The following is a 21022-nucleotide window of genomic DNA, read 5'->3' on the forward strand; positions in this document are numbered from 1 at the left end:
CACTGACAAGGTAAAATATTGCACATCTTATTGATAACTAAAATATGTAGGCCACACAAATTGCTTGCTGCAATTTGAGTTATCTATATTTTTTCCCTGGAGAGTGTTGTGAACAGTTCTTTTGTTTTATGTTATGTTGTATTTTTGTTGTTTAGTTGTACTTTACCTTTCTGGACTCATTGTCCTAATGGAAGGACCTTTGCCTTAACATTCAAATATCAGATTAATCTATCATCAAACTACTATTTTAAAACTTGACTTTATATATATATAATATCGAGTTGCTTCAATCTAGGATTTGAACAGCCCTAAGCTGACACGTCAAACAAACAGACTTGCATTTATTTGCATTCTCTTAATTTTCTACCATTTTACATATAAAAAAGAGCAGTGAGATATAAATTAAATGTGATTTTATTTATAGCTGTTTTCCAATGCAAGCAAATGATTACTGCCCATAAATTTTTGACAGACCAATGTTGTGCCAATTGCTGAGGAACTGGAAAGCGAAAATGATGAAGAGCCAAAGGATGAAAAAACTCTCCAGGATGAACATAATGAAGGATGTGGAGGTAAATATGAATCAGTTGATTATCATCCAGCAAATTAATTCACGTCACTATTTGTTCCCTCTTTCTAGCATTCGGTGAAACAATATTTTCCATTGTTTAGGTGCTAAGTGAGTTTTATCATTGTAACCTTGAAATTAGTGTTGCCAGAAATAAATGAAGCCCTGACGTGTTTGCATAGTATCTCTCCTGCAATTTGAACAGAGGGACTAACCCATATATGATTCAAATTGACTAATTTATCTACTAAAATAGTGTATAGATAAGATGTTGTGCTTATCTGTTATTACTGTAAATAGTATTTCAAAGCAGGGGCTAATGTCATTCTGGATAATTTATTTTAGTATTTGTGCACCAGGATTTGCCAGTTTCTAAATGGACTTGCTGAATGGCTCACAAAGTCCATACATTATAAGCAATATTTTGAGAAACCTAACCCTGTTTATGTTTAGATATTGTCTGTTGGACTAACCACCTCAGCTGGAAATGGCACTGTGGAGGTTTACAATATACAAGGCCATTTGGCCCATCATGTCTGCACCATTTTTTTGCTGGAACAATTCCAAACTAATCCAACTGTCCTAGTCTCACCCTGTAGCCTTGAATTTTCCTCTGTCTCAAATATTTATCTGCTTTCCACTTTTTAAAAAAATCACAATGATCTTTGCCTCAACTACTTGTGGTAAGATATTCCATGTTCCAACAACTGCTTTTAAAACTAAACATATATATACATATATATATATATATAGAGTCAACTTAGCTCAGTGATAGTGCTGTTGCCTCTGAGTCAGAAGGCCATGGGATCAAACCTCACTCTAGGATTTGAGCGCATGCTAAAACCTGACATTTCAAATAAACAAGCTTGCATTTATAGAACACTTTTCACAACATCAGGACCTTCCAAAGCATTTACAACCAATAAGGTATTTTGAAAGTTAGTCACAGTTGTTACATAGATAAACATGGCTGCCAATTTGTGCAGAGGAATGAGGTAAACGACCAGTTAATCTCTCTTTAATGGTGTTGGATGAGGGATAAATGTTGGCCAGGACACTAGGAGGACTACCTTGTTCCTCTGCGAATAGTAGCAGAAGTCGCATCCAAAAGACAGAACTCTGACACTGCAACACACCTTTGGTACAGAAAACAAGAGTCCACCTAGATTATGTGCTGAAGTCCCTGGAATGGGACTTGAATGCACAACTTCTGACTCCAGGATGAAGTGTGGTCAGAACCAAGTGCCCAAAATTCAGACAGGCTAAATTTTTTTGTTACTTAGCACGTCGACCAGTGTACTTGTGTGTATTTCTGTATGCATTTCCTGTTGACACACTTTACTTCCTGTTGTTATGGTTTTTGGGGAGTTGGGGGAAGGTGGATGAAAATTTTTCAAAAAGCATTTTGAGCAGTTTGTGGGAATGTATACATTGCCACTTGGTGGTCTGGTTGTGAAGTTACAAGGTGATTAATTTACATAGCCAATTTCCAATGTAAATGTGGATCTAAGTATTGATAATGGAACAGACTAGCACAAAATCAAGATGAAAAGAATGACAACAGAAAGTGAGATTTTGTAGACCGTAAGTGTGCATAGATGTAAGATATGTCCTAGATACAGATATAAATTGGACATTCTGTGTATTCTTGTCCATCACACTCCATGTCACACTTAATCATAAGAAAATTTAAACAAGATTTCTGTCACACCCTGAATTGATGGGCTGAAATTACAAATTCAACAAGAAATCTGATTGGCTGATTTGTAAATTTCATTAGAAGAGGAGGTTTCTTAAAAAGCAGAAGGTAAAATCGCACAAAACATTTTATTCCACTTTCTTGCCCTTAACCTTTAGCATACAATAGAGGAGCACAGAGATCCTGGAGGGATGTAGGGCTGAATGAAGAATGTGAACACAAGGATTAGAATTTTAAAGCCAAGGCGTTAGTGGATCAGGATGTACCCACAGTTCCCGATCATTAACCCTGTCTACACTGTATTGTGTCCCTGGAGCAGACACATATGGATCTCCTGTAGGGTTGCTTGTTGCATGGATACGCTGTTTTTATAACAAGTATTATGTCATCTTATAACTAGTGATTTGATATATCTGAATACATCAATCTATGTTCTTTGCATGATATTCTGAAGTGTTATCGCTCTTTGAATATTGAATCTCACACATCTGTCTGATTTTTCCATACAAACTGTAAATCTGTGGTGACTTCATCTATGTAGCCCAGTATACACAAGATAAGTGACATTTGACAGAACTGGGTAGGAATGGTGGGGGGGATATCACGAGGAGTTCCAGGAGTCTGGCAGCACTAGCAGAGTCACAATGCTGGGGGTTCCTTCTGTTCTGACAGTACCAGGATTCCACGATCCTGGGATCTGCTGCCTTGGGGTATTCCTGCACTGTGGCTGGCAGCATGGAATAGTTGGGAATCCTGATGGCTCTTTGCAGACATCTAAATATTAACTGCCATTTGGTCTCTGGTGACATTTTTTTTGTAGCTATTGGGAGATGTAAATAAAGATTTTAGCCCAGAATTTGTTGCCAAAATAACGGTGAGCTTAATGACATTCAGCATTATTAATGTGCAATTCATCCAGCAACATGTAGTAAGGAAAAGATACCCAGTGAATTGTAAATCACCGCATGTTCCTGGACGATTTGTGCCATTCCTCCATTAGCCTTGTGAAAATGGCAGCACGTCGCCACCCCCTCCGTGACTTCCATGAAGTCATTGCATTTGTTCATTAATTGCCCATTAAACTTGCCACAGTAAGTTAGGGCTAGTACTTGACAGCATTAGTACCTTTATTGAATGAGAAGATTCATACTTATGTTCATGCGATGCCAGTCAATACCTCCAGCCCAGAAAGGGAACAATTTAAACCCTGGAATCTCATTTCCCAAAGGTACTGTTGGAGATTTTTAAAAATTCATTGTTTAAAATTCTTCTTTCTTTTTCTTTGTGTCTGTTTTTGTTGTCTCTTAACCTAGTTTCTCTCTTTCTCTACCTGATTTGACTCTAATTCACGCACTGTAATTCATGCTCCTTCTCCATCGTTCCTGTTACTTTCTCGATCCTTAACCCTCATTGGTTAAGGGAATAGACTGTTGGTTCCATCAATCACTATGGCTCCAGATGTTCCGTTATCAGCTCACATTTCCAGCAACGTACAGGAAAAATAAATATTATAATCTCCTAGAAAGGGTGCAGCTGAGGGGCAGACACATGACCGGCACTCAAAACGTTAAAGAGGGATGGGTTTTCATTTCTGTCTTGGTAACCTAGGCTTATCCTTGTATTCCGATATAATACTTTTGAAAAAAACTCTTTCCTCTATAGAGATCTTCAGATTTGTTTTGTTTTACATATTCAATTCTTACATATCTTGTTGCAGATTTGACAGAAACTTCTGAAATGAGAGAGAATTTTCAGCGTCAGTTACAGGAAATAATGTCTGCTACAAGAGTGGAGAGGTCAGTAGGGCACCGTGGAGCCATGTCGAGGGGAGCTCTGGAATATTTGCCATCATCAGCTGATAGCACTGTACGTTCAGGACGTAGCAGAGCACTGGAATCCCTCAGGTATTCTATGGTTATTTTTTGACTTTAAGGTCATTTTGTTTTTATTATGGTTATTTAAGCTTAATATGATGAGCATTTTTTTATAAAGTTATAATTGAGAGTGTTTTTTTAACAAATATCTGTGGGATAGTTCTGTGCAATTTTGATAAATATATCACAGAAATTCAGATCTGCCATTTTACAAACTATAGTGTGAGGTGGGATCTGCCTACACCTCGTTCAGAGGGTGCTTTTTTTGCCTGGTTGGTGAGAATTAATTTTCATCTGTTCTCTTTCATATGTATTTTTAAACACAATTGAAATCTAGTTTTACAGATTGTTCCTGTCTGATCAGTCTGTTTCCTAGTAGTTGCAATTCAGCTGGATTGTTGAACTCTAGTTTTTAATTTCTTGGCTGTGAGAGAATTTAGTGCTTTATTAAAACTGAGAACTCAGTGTTTGCATTAAAAAATATATAATGGGAACACAAAAGCACTAATTGGGACAGGATGTTTCGTGTTGAAATGTTTCTACAGATTTCTAAAAGATTAATTTAGAAAATTCAGTAACAGATTTTTAACAAATATAGTAGTTAGATGAAAAATATTTAATTTTGTAAGTGAAATCCACAGGTCCTTTCGAGTATCAGTAACTCATTCAAGAGCCAAAAGGGATTCTCTAGGGGGTAGCGATTACAACATGGTAGAATATCAAATACAGCTTGAAGGCGAGCAACTCTGGTCTCAAATCAGTGTCCTCAACTTAAACAAGGGCAATTACAGAGGTATGAAGAAAGAGTTTTCTAAAGCGGGTGGGAAAATAGACTCTGGAAGGTCAGTGGATGAGCAGTGGCAGACATTTAAGCAGATATTTCAATACGCTCAGCAAAAATTTATCCCGGTCAAAAAGAAGGACCCGATGAGAAGGATGAACCACCCGTGGTTAACAAAGGCAGTCAAGGAGAGTATCCAATCAAAAACTAAGGCATACAAAGCAGCGAAAACTATTGGTAGGCCAGAGGATTGGGACCTTTTTAGGAACTGGCAGCGGATGACTAAAAAGCTAATAAAGAGGGAGAAAATTGATTATGAAAGTAAATTGACAAGAAATATAAAAACAAACAGTAAGAGCTTCTACGGGTATATAAAAAGAAAGAGTAGCTAAAGTGAGCGTGGGACCCTTGGAGGTTGCGACTGGAGAATTGATAACGGGGACCAGGGAAATGGCGGATAATTTAAACCAATATTTTGCATCAGTCTTCCTGGTGGAGGACACTATAAACATCCCACAGATATCAGATAAGCAAGGAGCTGATGGGAGGAAAGATCTTGTAACAGTCTCTATCACGAGGGACAAAGTATTTGACAAACTAATGGGACTAAAGGCAGACAAGTCGCCAGGACCTGATGGCCTGCATCCAAAGGTTTTAAACGATGTGGCTGCAGAGATAGTAGGGGCATTGGTCGAAATATTCCAGAGCTCACTGAATTCCGGGAGGGTCCCAGCGGATTGGAAAACCGCTAATGTGACACCCCTGTTCAAGAAGGGAGGGAGACAAAAAGCAGAAAACTGTAGGCCAGTCAGCCTAACATCGGTCGTTGGGAAAATGCTAGAGTCCATTATTAAGGAAGAAATAGCAGGACATTTAGAAAAGCTTAATGCAATCAAACAGAGTCAACATGGTTTTGTGACAGGGAAATCATGTTTGACAAATTTGCTAGGGCTGTTTGAGGATATAGCAAGCAGAGTTGATAGCGGAACCGGTTGATGTAGTGTATTTAGATTTCCAGAAGGCATTCGATAAGGTGCCACATAAAAGATTATTGCACAAGATAGGAGCTCACGGTATTGGGGGTAATGTATTAGCATGGATTGAGGATTGGTTAACACACAGAAGACAGAGTTGGGATTAATGGGTCTCTTTCAGGTTGGAAAGGTGTAACTAATGAAGTGCCACAAGGATCAGTCCTAGGACCTCAATTATTTACAATCTATATTAATAACTTGGAGGAGGGGGCAGAGTGTAATATATCCAAATTTGCTGACGATACAAAAGTAGGTGGGAGGGCATGTTGTGATGAGGACATAAGGAATCTGCAAGGGGATATAGATAGGTTGAGTGAGTGGGCAAAAACTTGGCAGATGGAGTTTAATGTAGGAAAGTGAGGTCATGCAGTTTGGTAGGAAGAATCAAAAGGCAGACTATTATTTAAATGGGGAGAGACTCCAAAAAAGTGCAGCGCAGAGGGATCTGGGTGTTCTTGTGCGTGAAACACAAAAAGTTAGCATACAGATGCAAGTAATTAAGAAGGCAAATGGAATTTTGGCCTTTATTGCTAGGGGGTTGGAGTTTAAAAATAGGAAAGTCTTGTTACAACTGTACAGGGTGTTGGTGAGGCCACACCCTGGAGTACTGTGTACAGTTTTGGTCCCTGTATTTAAGAAAGGATATACTGGCATTGGAGGCAGTTCAAAAGAGATTCACTCGGCTGACTCCTGGGATGAAGGGGTTGACTTATCTAGAACGGCTAAACAGGTCAGGCCTTTGTTCATGAGGGGTGATCTTATTGAAATGTACAAGATTCTGAGGGGGCTTGACAAGGTAGATGTTGAGAAGGTGTTTCCACTAGTGGGGGAATCTTGAACTAGGAGACATAGTTACAGAATAAGGGGACACTCATTTAAAACTGAGATGTGAAGGAATTCCTTCTCTCAGAGGGTAGTGAATGTCTGGAATTCTCTACCCCAGAGAGTTGTGGAGGCTAGATCACTGAAAGTATTTAAAGAGGAGGTAGATAGATTTTTGAAATATCGGGAGTTGAGGAGCTGGCACGAAAGAGGAGTTGAGATCTGGGGCAGATCAGCCATGATCTTATTGAATGGCGGGGCAGGCTTGAAGGGCTGAATGGCCTACTCCTGCTCCTATTTCTTATGTTCTTATTTTAAAAAGTCAAGTTATAAAGGCACAAATGTTCTACCTTGCATTTGTATTTCCAACTTAATTGTAAAAAGATTCTGCCTTTAGGCGCTCACATTCAACATTCACGGACATCAATACAGAGCCATCGCAGAATGAGCAGATTATTTGGGATGATCCAACAGCCAGAGAAGAGCGAGCCAAGCTGGCCAACAACCTGCAGTGGCCAGGCAGCCCCTCTCAGTACTCTGAACAATTTCCGAAAATTACAGAGCAAGAGGAGGAAAGAAGTGCTAAACATAAAGAGTCTTTAACTGATTCAGAAATTGCTGCAATAGGTATGTTAAATTAGTCCCAAGTATACTTCAATTGTTTTTGTACTGCAACTCCGCCCCCCCCCCCCACCCCCCCCAGAAGCTTTTTGAAAGTAACTTAATAGGTATGCTCATGATAGTCAGTAACTTGTTTTGGTCCATGTCGGGATCAACCAAAAGAATAGCATTCACCAAATGACCACAACAAAGAATCAACAAACAAGATTTCACCTTAGTTTTGCATTTTAATTTAACTGTCAAATCAAAGTCAATATGCTTTATTCCAAGGCTGCCTGATGGGTGGTCTTTAGTGAATGTTCCATCGCAGTTATGTTGACTGTGAGCTCTCATGTAGGCTAAGTTCAATTTGTCCAAAGAACAAGTGAGAGGAAGCGCCGACTGACCAAAACTCCAAAGGCACAAAATGTCGAATGCTGCCACTACTATTCTGCAGGCAAATCTCCAAAAATGGCGCTCACCCCGCACTTAAGCAGGTTTCCCAATCCAGTCCTATCAACAACAGCAGATGATTGTCAACGTTCACACAAAAGCTAGGTATCCCAAAACAAAGAGACAGCTTCACTAACCAACAAAGATTCTGATGACGATGGCTTTCCTTCAAATATTTTTCCATGGTTTTCTATGGTTCTATAACTGATGAGGAGGAAAATCTCCACCATAGCCTCTGAGTATTATCAGGGGAGCGACTGAACTGAGAGAGGCCCTCCCTTTTTTTAAATATTGTAACTTTTATTGCAACATTAAAGTATCAGATTTTCCAGAGTGTAACCATTTTCATGTATCAGGAGTAAGGTAAAAGGACCTCTAGGGTCAGCCACATGGTCAGAATGGTCGCTTGTTTATAGCATTATTTATTTGCATTGTAAAACTTGACCTGTATTCAAAGACCGAGCAAGGTTATATGTACTAATGCTGAAAAGATTGTGATTGTGTGTCATATTTGCATTTTTGTTATGATTACGCGCAACAACCGCTGATATTCTACTTCTGTAACAGAAATTCCGCAGTGTCTCGCTGTAACAAATGGTGACATTCCAGTGAAGGATGACCACCTCACCCCCACACCTCAAGCTCCCAGTATAGCATTTCCACTGGCAAAACCTCCTGTGGCACCACAGCCCAAAGAACAGGTTTGGAAAACATTTGGGATTTATTGTAACAGTATAGTAAAATATATGTATGTGTTATATTGAGCTTGAGAGGTGTGGCAGGGTTCAGATGAGTGGGGAGAAAACCTACGGGAATTGGGCTGAGGTTCATATAAGATATCTGACCACAAGAATGTTACCGCCTTTGAAATAGATTCCTAATGTTTTTGAATCTGAACTCAACTTTAAATAGTTAATTTTAAAATTGTTGTAGTTCCCCTTTCATTTATCCTTGACATAGCATTTGTTCAAAGATTTAAAGTACCATCGAACCCCTTTCCTGTACCATTTCATAGGATGTTCCTCCTCTTGTCAGTAAACAGTAACTTTTTTTTGCTGTTTTGTGGTGAAACCTTTGTCAAAGTTTTTTGTGTTTTAATTTAGTATTTCTTTTCACCTTTCTTGCTTTTTTAAAAACTTTAATCTTCAAACAGATTTTTTGACTTGTCTCAATCTAAAGGCATAAAGAAAATGATTTGAAGCTTCTCAAATAGAGAAACTTACCCCAAATCTTTGAGATATATTTCAGTCCTGTTAAATTACAGGAATTGCATTTACTGAAACAGGTGGGATTAAACATTAATGTTGATCCAGACAATTTGAACAATTGAATAGTGTAGATTGTGGAATCTAATGTTAAAAAGATATCATGTTCAGTTACCCACACTTCTTCCCCCAAAGGAGGTTGAACTTGAGTAAATACGCCTTGCCACTGTGGCACTTGAAACCTAACGTTCGGTTGGAGAATGGTGTCAAATATGTCCGTAGATGTGCAATCCATCACTTCTCGAAAAGGAAAAAATGTTTTGTATTTTTTTTTTCCCCTTTCCTTCCCATGCATTTCCTCTGCCCTTTCAAATTCTGTGACAGCTAATGTGCTGTGGGAGGCATGTGAGAGTGGCTAAGGGTTGACCTGCCATCCTCTCAACTGTGTTTTCTGTTCCTTGCTTTTCTGTATGATCTGCAAATCTGAACAGCTGAAGGACCACCAGAGCTTGAAAGCAGTTGAACCTTAATCAGTCCTAAGCCATGAGAATTCTGACATCTCAATCCAAAGATTTTAAAATCCCATGGGAGATGAAAAACAAAGTATGTCTTACTGTCTTTCTGTTTAAGTTATTACAGTAACTGAATCTGGTGATGTTTTGCTATAACTTCCAGGTTGCTGTTGGTGAGAGTAATACTAAAGAAACACACATTCAGCGCAGGTTCCAGTTATCTTCACTGAACCCCCAGGAGAGGATTGACTACTGCCATCTTATTGAGGAGTTAGGTGTGGTATTTTTCCTCATAATTTTTGCTATTTCAAAAGAGGACATTTTGCTGCATAGCATTCATAATGCTACTGTACTGTGTTTAATTCATAGAATCGTAGATTCTTACAGCATAGAAAGAGACCTTTCGACTCACTGTGCCCATGCTAGCTCCAGTTAGACCTAGTTCCCTGCTGTTTCTCCATAGCCCTGTAATTTCTTTCTTTTCAAGTCTTTATCTAATGGCTGTTTGCAAGTAACTATTGAATCTGCTTCCACCACTCTTTCAGGCAGCGCAATCCAGATCATCATAACTTGTGTTTTAAAAAAACTAATTTCCCCTCTTTCCCCCCCCCCCCACCAAAAATCAGGTTATTTTGTTGCCAATTACCTTAAATCTGTGTCGTCTAGTTACTAATCTCCCTGCCAGTTTCTCCCATATGCTCTATCATCTCTATTGAACATCTCTATTAAATTTCCCCTTAACCTCTCTGCTCTAAGGATATCGTTGCTAATTTCTCTGGTGCCTCCACGTAACTGAAGTCCTTTATCTCTGGGACCATTCCAATAAATCTCCTCTGCACCCTGTCCAAGGCCTTGAGCTACATCCTGAAGTGTGGTGTCCAGAATTGGATAACAATACTCCAGCTGATGCCTAACCAGTGTTTTATAAAGATTTAGTACAGCTTGCTTTCTTTTGTGCTCTCTGCCTCTATAAAGCCCAAAATCCTGTATTTTTTTTTTTAAATAGTCTTGTCAGCTTGTTCTGCCATCTTGAAAGATTTGTGTGTGAATCCCAGACCTCTCTGTTCCTCCATCACTTTTAAAATTGTACAATTTAGCTTAAATTGCCTCTCCTCATTCTTCCTTTCAAAATGCATCCCTTCTCTGCACTATGTGTCCATTTCACCAGGCTATGTCTCCCTGTAGTCTGTCACTATCCTCACTGTTAACTACATTTCCAAGTTTTGTGCCATCTGCAAACTTGAAAATTTTCCCTTCTATACCCAAGTCATGTTTATTAATATATCTCAAAAAAAGCTGTGGCCCTGATACTGACACCAAGGGAATTACAGTGAATACTTCCCTCCAGTTTGATAATCGTTTGCCACTACTCTCTGCTTTCTCTCTCATAGCCAATTTCATATCCACGCTACTAATAACCCTATAATCTCATGGGCTTCGATTTGACTAATAGGTCTATTGTGCGGCACTTTTATCAGATGCCTTCTGAAATTCCTATATACATCATCAGCACTACCTTCATCAACCCTTTCTGTTATTTCATCGAAGAACCCAAATCAAGTTTGTCAGACATCTTTTGCTTTTAACAAATCCACACTGGCTGTCATCTATTAACCCACTAAAATAAAAGCAAAATACTGCGGATGCTGGAAACATTTAAAAAATATTTATTGCAACATCCCCTTTGCACAGGGGACCAAAGGGGAGACAGACAGACTCTCGGGGACTGCCTGGGAAATCTACCCAACTCCTGATGGTAGCCAGGCATTGGATTTTCTGGCTGCATACTGACACCAAAAATGTGCCTTTTTTGTGTGCCTGTAGTGGCACATGTTCCCATTGGCCCCATGTAAATGGAGCACCCTCCTGCTGACCCTCAAACTCCAGTCAGGTCATAGCTAGAGGGCATGTGGGCATGATCTCAAACGTTACATTAGGATTGTAGCCTGTAGATTTTAGAACTTTTATTTAATGAAACAAGCAGTATTTTATTGCCTCGCTAATGGTTTAGTGCACAAATTCCATGCTCCATTATTTATCATAGCACCCAGTACGGTACTAAGTCATAGTAACAGGATTGCAGTTCCATCCCTGCCTGTGCTGAATTAACTGATCTCAACAGAGCAACTATAACTGGCTACAGTGGTCCTGCCTTCTGTGCCCGATCAATACTCAGTTCCCCATGTTAGAAAGTGCTTGTGAGATGGACATCAATCAGTTAAAAAGGGAAAGATGTTTTTGGAGGCTTTTGATGGCAGAGAATTAGGTAGCAAAGCATAGTGGTTCTGGCAGAGAACTCTGAAGGACAAGGGTGCAATGACTGAATGGCCATCCTTCTCTGTTAGAACAGAAGAAACAAGTAGTAGTCCACAGTCCGAGGAGTGTAGGATGCAGGTAGGCTCATATTGCTAGAGTACCTCATTCAGACAGGGTTCAGCAAGGCTATGGAGGAATTTGAAGATGAGATCCTGAGGTAATTTTTTTTGGAACACGGGGAACCAGAGGAGCCTGGGAAGAAAAGGATATGCAGGACAGAACAAAGGTCACAATGTTGGAGGTGGAAAGGTAAGTGAGGTGACCATTTGAGAAGTCAATTCATAACATGTTAAAGATTTGGATTAGAGTTTTGGTAGCTGTGAGGCAGAGAAAGGTTAGATGCGATCGATATTTGAGGTGGAAAAATGCAACTCGGGGTTGAACAGGATGTCAAACTAGAGCTTGTTGGTGCTAGCAGAAACTGAAAAGGATGGTTGCAGTTTTGCAGGCATCGAACTGGATTTTAACTAATTCACGACTTGAAGGTAATCAGGCAGCTATAAAGTATAGAAGTAGTTTTGGAGTCACTGGCAGTTGCAGAGAGGGAGAATTGAGTGTTATCAAATGGTCACCTCACTTACCTTTCCACCTCCAACATTGTGACCTTTGTTCTGTCCTGCATATCCTTTTCTTCCCAGGCTCCTCTGGTTCCCTGTGTCCCAAAAAAAATTACCACAGGATCTCATCTTCAAATTCCTCCACAGCCTTGCTGAACCCTGTCTGAATGAGGTACTCTAGCAATATGAGCCTACCTGCATCCTACACTCCTCGGACTGCGGATTACTACTTGTTTCTTCTGTTCTAACAGAGAAGGATGGCCATTCAGTCATTGCACCCTTGTCCTTCAGAGTTCTCTGCCAGAACCACTATGCTTTGCTACCTAATTCTCTGCCATCAAAAGCCTCCAAAAACATCTTTCCCTTTTTAACTGATTGATGTCCATCTCACAAGCACTTTCTAACATGGGGAACTGAGTATTGATCGGGCACAGAAGGCAGGACCACTGTAGCCAGTTATAGTTGCTCTGTTGAGATCAGTTAATTCAGCACAGGCAGGGATGGAACTGCAATCCTGTTACTATGACTTAGTACCGTACTGGGTGCTATGATAAATAATGGAGCATGGAATTTGTGCACTAAACCATTAGCGAGGCAATAAAATACTGCTTGTTTCATTAAATAAAAGTTCTAAAATCTACAGGCTACAATCCTAATGTAACGTTTGAGATCATGCCCACATGCCCTCTAGCTATGACCTGACTGGAGTTTGAGGGTCAGCAGGAGGGTGCTCCATTTACATGGGGCCAATGGGAACATGTACCACTACAGGCACACAGAAAAGGCACATTTTTGGTGTCAGTATGCAGCCAGAAAATCCAATGCCTGGCTACCATCAGGAGTTGGGTAGATTTACCAGGCAGTCCCCGAGAGTCTGTCTGTCTCCCCTTTGGTCCCCTGTGCAAAGGGGATGTTGCAATAAATATTTTTTAAAGCACACGTTACTTTGGAGGTCTGCCATTGCTCCACCCCCCCCCCCCCCCCCTCTTCCCCACCCACCCACCCTCCTCAGTGGGTCCTATTTCCACCCATCAGGAGGCCAGTATGCCTCATAATGCTCTGTATATTGGCTCCTGTCCTATGTTTTCCTGGCTTAGACAAGGAAGCGGGAGCTCCCAGCATAGGGAGGGGCTACCTCTTGATGTCATCAGCTTTTTAAGAAACAGGCAGCTGTTCTTCCCTTACTAAGACTGAAATACCAGAATCAGTGGGGACTTGGTGCAGTGATAGTCCAGTGGAACCACCAGAGGAAATTCAAGCCCAAACTCTTTTACATCCAACGCTGGTTCATTTCTGAAAGAAAGTTGACCAAGTTGAATTAACTAATTCTTGATAAACTGCTGATTGGGATAATTGATTAGAATTGGAAAAAGGCAATAAATGGGTATTGTGTAGGCACTACTGATTAGGGTTGTGGCTATGTTACAATCTGTGACTATATGGAGTCCAATGATGGTTCAGATGAAAGATTAACATGGACTTGAGCAGAAATTGGGAGTAAATGTACTATCAGAATTTATGTTTAAAGTCAGCATTTCTTGGACTCATAAACACCAAATTACTTTAAATCATCTGTTTCTTCAGATTAGAGTCTGAAATAACATTTGTGTAAATGAGGTTGAATAATTGTCTCGGAAGTAAATGATTGGAAGCCTATGCAAATTGTTGACGATGTGGAGTTGAGTGTAGGCTGACCAAATGTGCATTTAAAGAGGATGTCAAGATAACACATTTTGCTCGCAGGCTTTATAAAACATAGGACTGGTAAATCTTTGATACAGGAAACTCAATTTAGACTATTTATATGCCGCAACTTGAATTCTGTGGTGTAAAAAGATGAACCTATCGTATTGTCTTTACCAGTATGTAGATCTTCAAAGTCAATGATTTGACCATTTGTTGAGTAAAATTTGGAATTTGATTTCTTTTTTAGGTGCAGTGGTACTTGACAGACAGTGCTTTGACCCTTCCTGTACACACATCATTGTTGGGCAGCCATTGCGTAATGAAAAATACTTGGCTTCTATGGCAGCTGGAAAGTGGGTTCTTCATCGGTCCTATCTGGAGGCATGCAGAGCTGCTGCTAAATTTATCCAGGTTATATATTCCCAGCAAATTCTCAATGAAAAGCAATGCAAAACATATTCATGAAATATAAATCTGCATTCAGTTTTATTTGCATTTCTTCATAAACCCACTAGCCTAATCTATACGAGAGATGTGTGAAACTGATGTCCCTGTAAGATATATTTTTGTCCATAAAATTCAGATGTTGAGACCTTTTTCCTACTATGTTCCCTCTCTGTGCAATTTTTGTACTTTTTGGCCAGCGTCAGTTCTACTTGTTGGCAGCTCAGATCACAGCCGCAGTAAAATAATCATATTAAATCTATTTGATGTTTTTCATTTATTTTGGAAGAAAATTCTGTCAGGCCAAGGAAGCAAAAGGTTTAAATTCTGCTTCGTAGTCCCTGCCTGCTGTTCAGGTGGTATATCCATGACACTTGTCTGTGACCATCGACCTAAGATTCTTACTTTTACAATGGAATGTTTTTTTCCTTTTTCGTTATTTTGAACTTATTCTAGTTTAGTTGTTTCCACTCCTCCTCTGCAATCTGTGTGAAACAGCTGTTGGCCAAGTCCCTAGCTTCCTAACCATCTTCCCCTGCCACCCCTTAAATTTTCCCTACTTCTCTTACCCTGAAACTTCACTTTAGTTCTGTCTGCTGTTTCTACCTCTGAATAGCCCCTGGTTCCTGTTCTTCCAAGGCTGATCCACTACACCCCTGTGCTTCAGCCTAGGTATCTTTCAGCATGTCTGTCAAAGTACATCAGTGGTTTTGTGCTACCAGCCAACAATATTGTCCTCTGCCTGCCTCACTCTTCTGGTTGGTACTCTCAGCCCTTGACATTGAGGCTGATCCCCAGACACAACCCAAGTTCCACTGCACCACCCATTCAAACTGCTGATGTGATGGCATGGCTATCATTGCGAGATCCCTTCTTGGCTTTTCAGGCTACACTTCCAGCCCTTTCTTTACTTTTAAATATTTTATCCTTTGCTCAAACATTTGTTTAAAATTCCCCTCCGCTCTCACATCCTATCTGAGCTGCCATTTCCTCCCTCTAACAGCCTCAGTCTTTGCATCAGGTGAATTACTTTTGAAACACCTAAACCAGCAGTGACAATTTACACAATGGACCTGATTTGCCATCCTGGCAGTTGGTCTGGGCCATATTCAGCAAAAGTTATTTGGATATACTGCAAGAGAAATTGTGTTTTTTCTGTCGTCTTTGGGGTATTTTGTTGCCTCAAATGTTACCCATTTGACACTGTGCAATTTGGTTTCTATTCAGACCAACACACATAGGCCGCTCTGCTTAAAGTCACAAACAACATCATGTGAATATGACTCTGGCTTGTTGTCCCTTCTCATCCTTCTTGATCTCCCTTTGGGACACTAATTTCTGGTTGCGAGGTCTTGCAGGTCTGTTTTAGGACCCTTCTACAAAATGCAGAAAAACAAGGTGGAACATGTTTCGTTCAAGTTTTTCCAGTTCTACAGTGTTCCTTAAAGAGACTGGTAGAAGGTGCTAAAGAAGTGGTAGGGAAAGTTTCTTTTTACTTCCTTTTCTGTGGAGCATGGAGGAGCAGGAGTGTTCATTCCAACTCCACAGCACTACCGTAGGCCGCTGTCAGCCCAACTCAGCACTCTTGCATCTCCTCCATGTATTGGAGCTTGAAATGCTCCCTGAGCCCACAAAGAATCCTCAGTTTCTATCCCCTTGTTCCCCACCTATGAAGACAATCTTTCACAGTTTACCCACAGTGTAGTTCCTAAGTTTCACTCACCCCTTGACTGGCCGCTCCTCTTAGTGCCACTCACCACATTCCTGCTATTCCTGGCTCTGCAGGAAATCCATACCTTCTTCAAAGCAGCTGTTGAACTCTGCTAAACCCCTACTTTAAATCCCTTCATCCTCTCCATGTTCTTCTTCTTTGGCCTCCTTATCTCGAGAGACAATGGGTAAGCGCCTGGAGGTGGTCAGTGGTGTGTGGAGCAGCGCCTAGAGTGGCTATAAAGGCCAATTCTGGAGTGACAGGCTCTTCCACAGGTGCTGCAGAAAAATTTGTTTGTTGGGGCTGTTACACAGTTGGCTCTCCCCTTGCGCTTCTGTCTTTTTTCCTGCCAACTGCTAAGTCTCTTCGACTCGCCACATTTTAGCCCCGCCTTTATGGCTGCCCGCCAGCTCTAGCAAACGCTGGCAACTGACTCCCACGACTTGAAGTCTCAGAACTTCATGTCACGTTTGCAGACGTCTTTAAAGCGGAGACATGGACGGCCAGTGGGTCTGATACCAGTGGCGAGCTCGCTGTACAATGTGTCTTTGGGGATCCTGCCATCTTCCATGTGGCTCACATGGCCAAGCCATCTCAAGCGCCGCTGACTCAGTAGTGTGTATAAGCTGGGGGTGTTGGCCGCCTCGAGGACTTCTGTGTTGGAGATACGGTCCTGCCACCTGATGCCAAGTATTCTCCGGAGGCAGCGAAGATGGAATGAATTGAGACGTCGCTCTTGGCTGACATTCGTTGTCCAGGCCTCGCTGCCATAGAGCAAGGTACTGAGGACACAGGCTTGATACACTCGGACTTTTGTGTTCCGTGTCAGTGCGCCATTTTCCCACACTCTCTTGGCCAGTCTGGACATAGCAGTGGAAGCCTTTCCCATGCGCTTGTTGATTTCTGCATCGAGAGACAGGTTACTGGTGATAGTTGAGCCTAGGTAGGTGAACTCTTGAACCACTTCCAGAGCGTGGTCGCCAATATTGATGGATGGAGCATTTCTGACGTCCTGTCCCATGATGTTCGTTTTCTTGAGGCTGATGGTTAGGCCAAATTCGTTGCAGGCAGCCGCAAACCTGTCAATGTGACTTTGCAGACACTCTTTAGTGTGAGATGTTAAAGCAGCATCGTCAGCAAAGAGGAGTTCCCTGATGAGGACTTTCCGTACTTTGGACTTCGCTCTTAGACGGGCAGGGTTGAACAACCTGCACCCTGATCTTGTGTGGAGGAAAATTCCTTCTTCTGAGGACTTGAACGCATGTGAGAGCAGCAGGGAGAAGAAAATCCCAAAAAGTGTGGGTGCGAGAACACAGCCCTGTTTCACGCCACTCAGGAAAGGGGTCTGATGAGGTGACGCTATGTTGAATTGTGCCTTTCATATTGTCATGGAATGAGGTGATGATACTTAGCTTTGGTGGACATCCAATCTTATCTAGTAGTCTGAAGAGACCACGTCTGCTGACGAGGTCAAAGGCTTTGGTGAGATCAATGAAAGCAATGTAGAGGGGCATCTGTTGGCCTCTCCATGTATTGCCTTAGTATAAACCTCTTTCTCTTTGTCAAAGTACTAGGGTATTTTGTTGCCTCAAATGTTACCCATTTGACACCGTGCAATTTGGTTTCTATTCAGACCAACACACATAGGCCGCTCTGCTTAAAGTCACAAACAACATCATGTGAATATGACTCTGGCTTGTTGTCCCTTTTCATCCTTCTCGATCTCCCTGCTGCCTTTGACACTATTGGTCATACTGTCCTCCACCAATCCCTCTCTGGCAGTCCACCATACTGTCTTAACAACCTTCCAATGGTTTCTGCTCCTTAGCTGCATTGTCACAATCGGTGTACCCAGGGTTTCAGCTTTTTATTGCACTTTGGTGACATTATCTGGAAGCTTGCATTATATCCTGTATGGCACCTGTATCTTTCTGCCTTCTCTTTTGATTGTAGTATAGTGTTATGTTTCAATATGTGTCACAATATTATAACTAGTTTAAGTATTGCAGTGTTAGTTTATTCTAGTTAGCATCATGGTTTAGTATCACAGTAGTAGTGGTACAGTCTTATGCTTGATGTTACTATTACTATTAGTATTACAGTATTATTAGTGTTAATATTAGCACAATAATATTGTCACAATATTATGTTTGGTGTTATAGTGCTACATCCACACAGACAAAACTTTCAGTATAGTTAATATTCAGAACATCTAATCTTCCATTTTATAACTGCAGTGAGATACTTGATTCCACTTCATAACAAAGCAAAGTATACAACTATTGTAATTTACACAATAGCTTCTCCATTAATTCACAGAAAAACAGCATAACACTTGCAACAGAAATCCCAGTGCGAGTAGTTTATTAAACTTATACTTGAACCAAGACAAGCAGTTGCAAAATAGAACACTAATACTGATACTATACAGTTAAAACAATTTCCTACTTTGATTTATAGTTAATTGAAATCTCACTGTGATGACTATGTACACGATCCAGATGGTAAGTTGGATTTATAGCACCACACAATATTATGGCCCTGATCTTCAAAAGAACAATCTGTGCTGTGCACACTCATAATCCCTATCTTTTTCAGGAGGAAAACTATGAATGGGGCAGCAGTTTCATCCTGGATGTGCTGCCTGGAATTAGTGTACAACAGAAGAAACTAGCAGTGGCAGCCATGAGATGGAGGAAGAACCTGGAGATGATAAGACAAAAGAATACCAATGCCGAGGTACTGACTTGATCATCTATGCTCAGTTTACAGATATCTAGATAGTTATGCATGATCCTTTGCCTGGGCTTAATGGATTACTTGGGTGCACTGATTGCAAAAAAAATTGGTGGGCTATTGCCAGGAATGAGGCCAACGTGGACAATATTGCATAGGCAGCTAGACAGCTACAGCAGTTGGCATTGGATGTTCCAGACACATGGACCAGTGTAGGTATGATATGGTGTCACTTTGCGGGGTTAGGATTTTCAGGCTTTCTGCATGTCTTGGCAAGTGATGAAATTTCCCTTTTCAATTAACACTATGTCAAAGCAACTCTTAGAAGATGAAAAGTACTAACAAAGCTGTAAGAGATTTTGGAGGAGTGTAACCACAGCATTAGTTCATGTCCAAGAAGAAGTTAGCCTTTTTTAAGAGAATGCACACTTACATGTATATAGTTCCAGAAAGTAAACCAGTTGGAGTGCAGTCATGTTTTGTAAGCAAACATTTTGTGCACAGCAAAGTGCTACAAACAGCAGATAAGATAAGTAGCCGTTCAGTCTGTTTCTGTGCTGTTGGTTGAAGGATAAATGTTGAATTTGTATGCTAGGAGAACGCCCTACTTTTTGAATAGTGCCTTGGGTTTTTTAATGTCCACCTAAACCAATGGAACCAACAGACAGAGCTTCAGCTTAATATTTTATAAGCAATGTGGTAATCTCTTAGTATGGCACTGAAGTGTTGGGCTAGAACAGGGGTGTCCAACCTTTTCGTGTGAGGGGCCACATCACAATTTTTGTCCTACATAGGGGGCCGGTGAGCAAATTTCAGATAAAGCCAATAGAAATGTATCTTACTATCAATGAAAACAACAAAAAATGTGCATTTCTGTGAATGAGCTTTAAGTTATTAACTTACTTTCTTGTCACTGTGTTGAACGCTGATTTAGTGAGATACCTGGCGTTGTTTTTCAGTACATATCGATACTTGAAATCAAGAATTTTGAAGTCAATAGAGTGAAAAACTCAGCAATTGGGGATACCATTATTAAGTGTGATATGTATGCTCACTTTTGTAATACTAATTCTCTCTCTCTCTGATTACACAAATGAAGGTTGTTCAGTGTAATATGGACACACTTTTAGGAATGTTAAAACTGATTCTTTGTCGATCTTTCTCTTTCTATCTCTTTCTCTGGTGTTACATATAAAAGGGGGATAATGTTATTGAGAGTGATATGGACACACCAATAGGACATGTCACACTAGCACTGTGAACACTCCTGCAGTTTGGTGGATGAGACGGTCACTGTGCCTTCCCCTCTCAATAAGTTCAGGTATGACAGTGCATTAATCTGTCTTCAGTCCTGAATCGAAGGACAGATGGAAACAGCTGGTCACTGTCAGAACATCCATTGCCTGAACTTGAGATTATTCTGTAACTGGACGTCTCTGGTTGTTGAGAACAGTAAGTTTACGACACCAGTTACTGTTATCTATGATTCTCTGATCCGACAGTGCAGGAGGAGACAGAAAAACAAAGAGTTTGGAGGGTCCGAGAGCTGATAATTTGTATTTTCACAGTAATGAAACCTATTTCTGTGTGCAATCAATATAATAACATAACACCAGCTATTGGTTCAACACAGTCACAGCTGTGATTGGCTCTTGCCACGGTACCTGGTTAACAGACACTCTTCGGAGCGCCGGACTAGAGAGTTTAACAGTTACTGAGCTGAGAATCTGCAGCACACAGGCTGAGCAGAGGGGGAAAACCTGTCCTGGGACATCCACATTTGGCGAACAGTTTGTCATGTGAAAGTGCGGATGTGAATATCGTGTAAGAGAGAGTGTATGAAAGGAGCGGGCTGGCGGGCTGGACAGAAACATTTGGCAGGCTGGATTCAGGCCTACAAGCCAAGTGTGGGACAACACTAGTTAGAATATGTACTGAAATCGTGGAGCGGGGCTTCTGACTCAGGCAAGAGTGATACAAGACTGAGCCAAACTCAGTTCATAGGTGGTTGTTAATTGGAATTC

The 21022-nt window shown here is 40.9% G+C and overlaps 1 protein-coding gene across 3 annotated transcripts in view; it reads left to right on the forward strand.

Moving 5' to 3' along the window:
- Positions 1-21022, forward strand: part of topbp1 (DNA topoisomerase II binding protein 1) — a 94800-nt gene that overhangs the window by 67923 nt on the left and 5855 nt on the right. For all 3 annotated transcript variants that reach the window (XM_068054753.1, XM_068054763.1, XM_068054773.1), the window contains exons 19-25: positions 473-572; positions 3985-4171; positions 7176-7405; positions 8399-8532; positions 9712-9823; positions 14355-14518; positions 18861-19001. In XM_068054753.1, the coding sequence (XP_067910854.1) occupies positions 473-572; positions 3985-4171; positions 7176-7405; positions 8399-8532; positions 9712-9823; positions 14355-14518; positions 18861-19001 (1068 nt within the window). The remainder of the gene's footprint in view (positions 1-472; positions 573-3984; positions 4172-7175; positions 7406-8398; positions 8533-9711; positions 9824-14354; positions 14519-18860; positions 19002-21022) is intronic.

Source organism: Heterodontus francisci, chromosome 2 (assembly GCF_036365525.1).
Source record: "Heterodontus francisci isolate sHetFra1 chromosome 2, sHetFra1.hap1, whole genome shotgun sequence".
Classification (NCBI taxonomy): Eukaryota; Metazoa; Chordata; class Chondrichthyes; order Heterodontiformes; family Heterodontidae; genus Heterodontus; species Heterodontus francisci.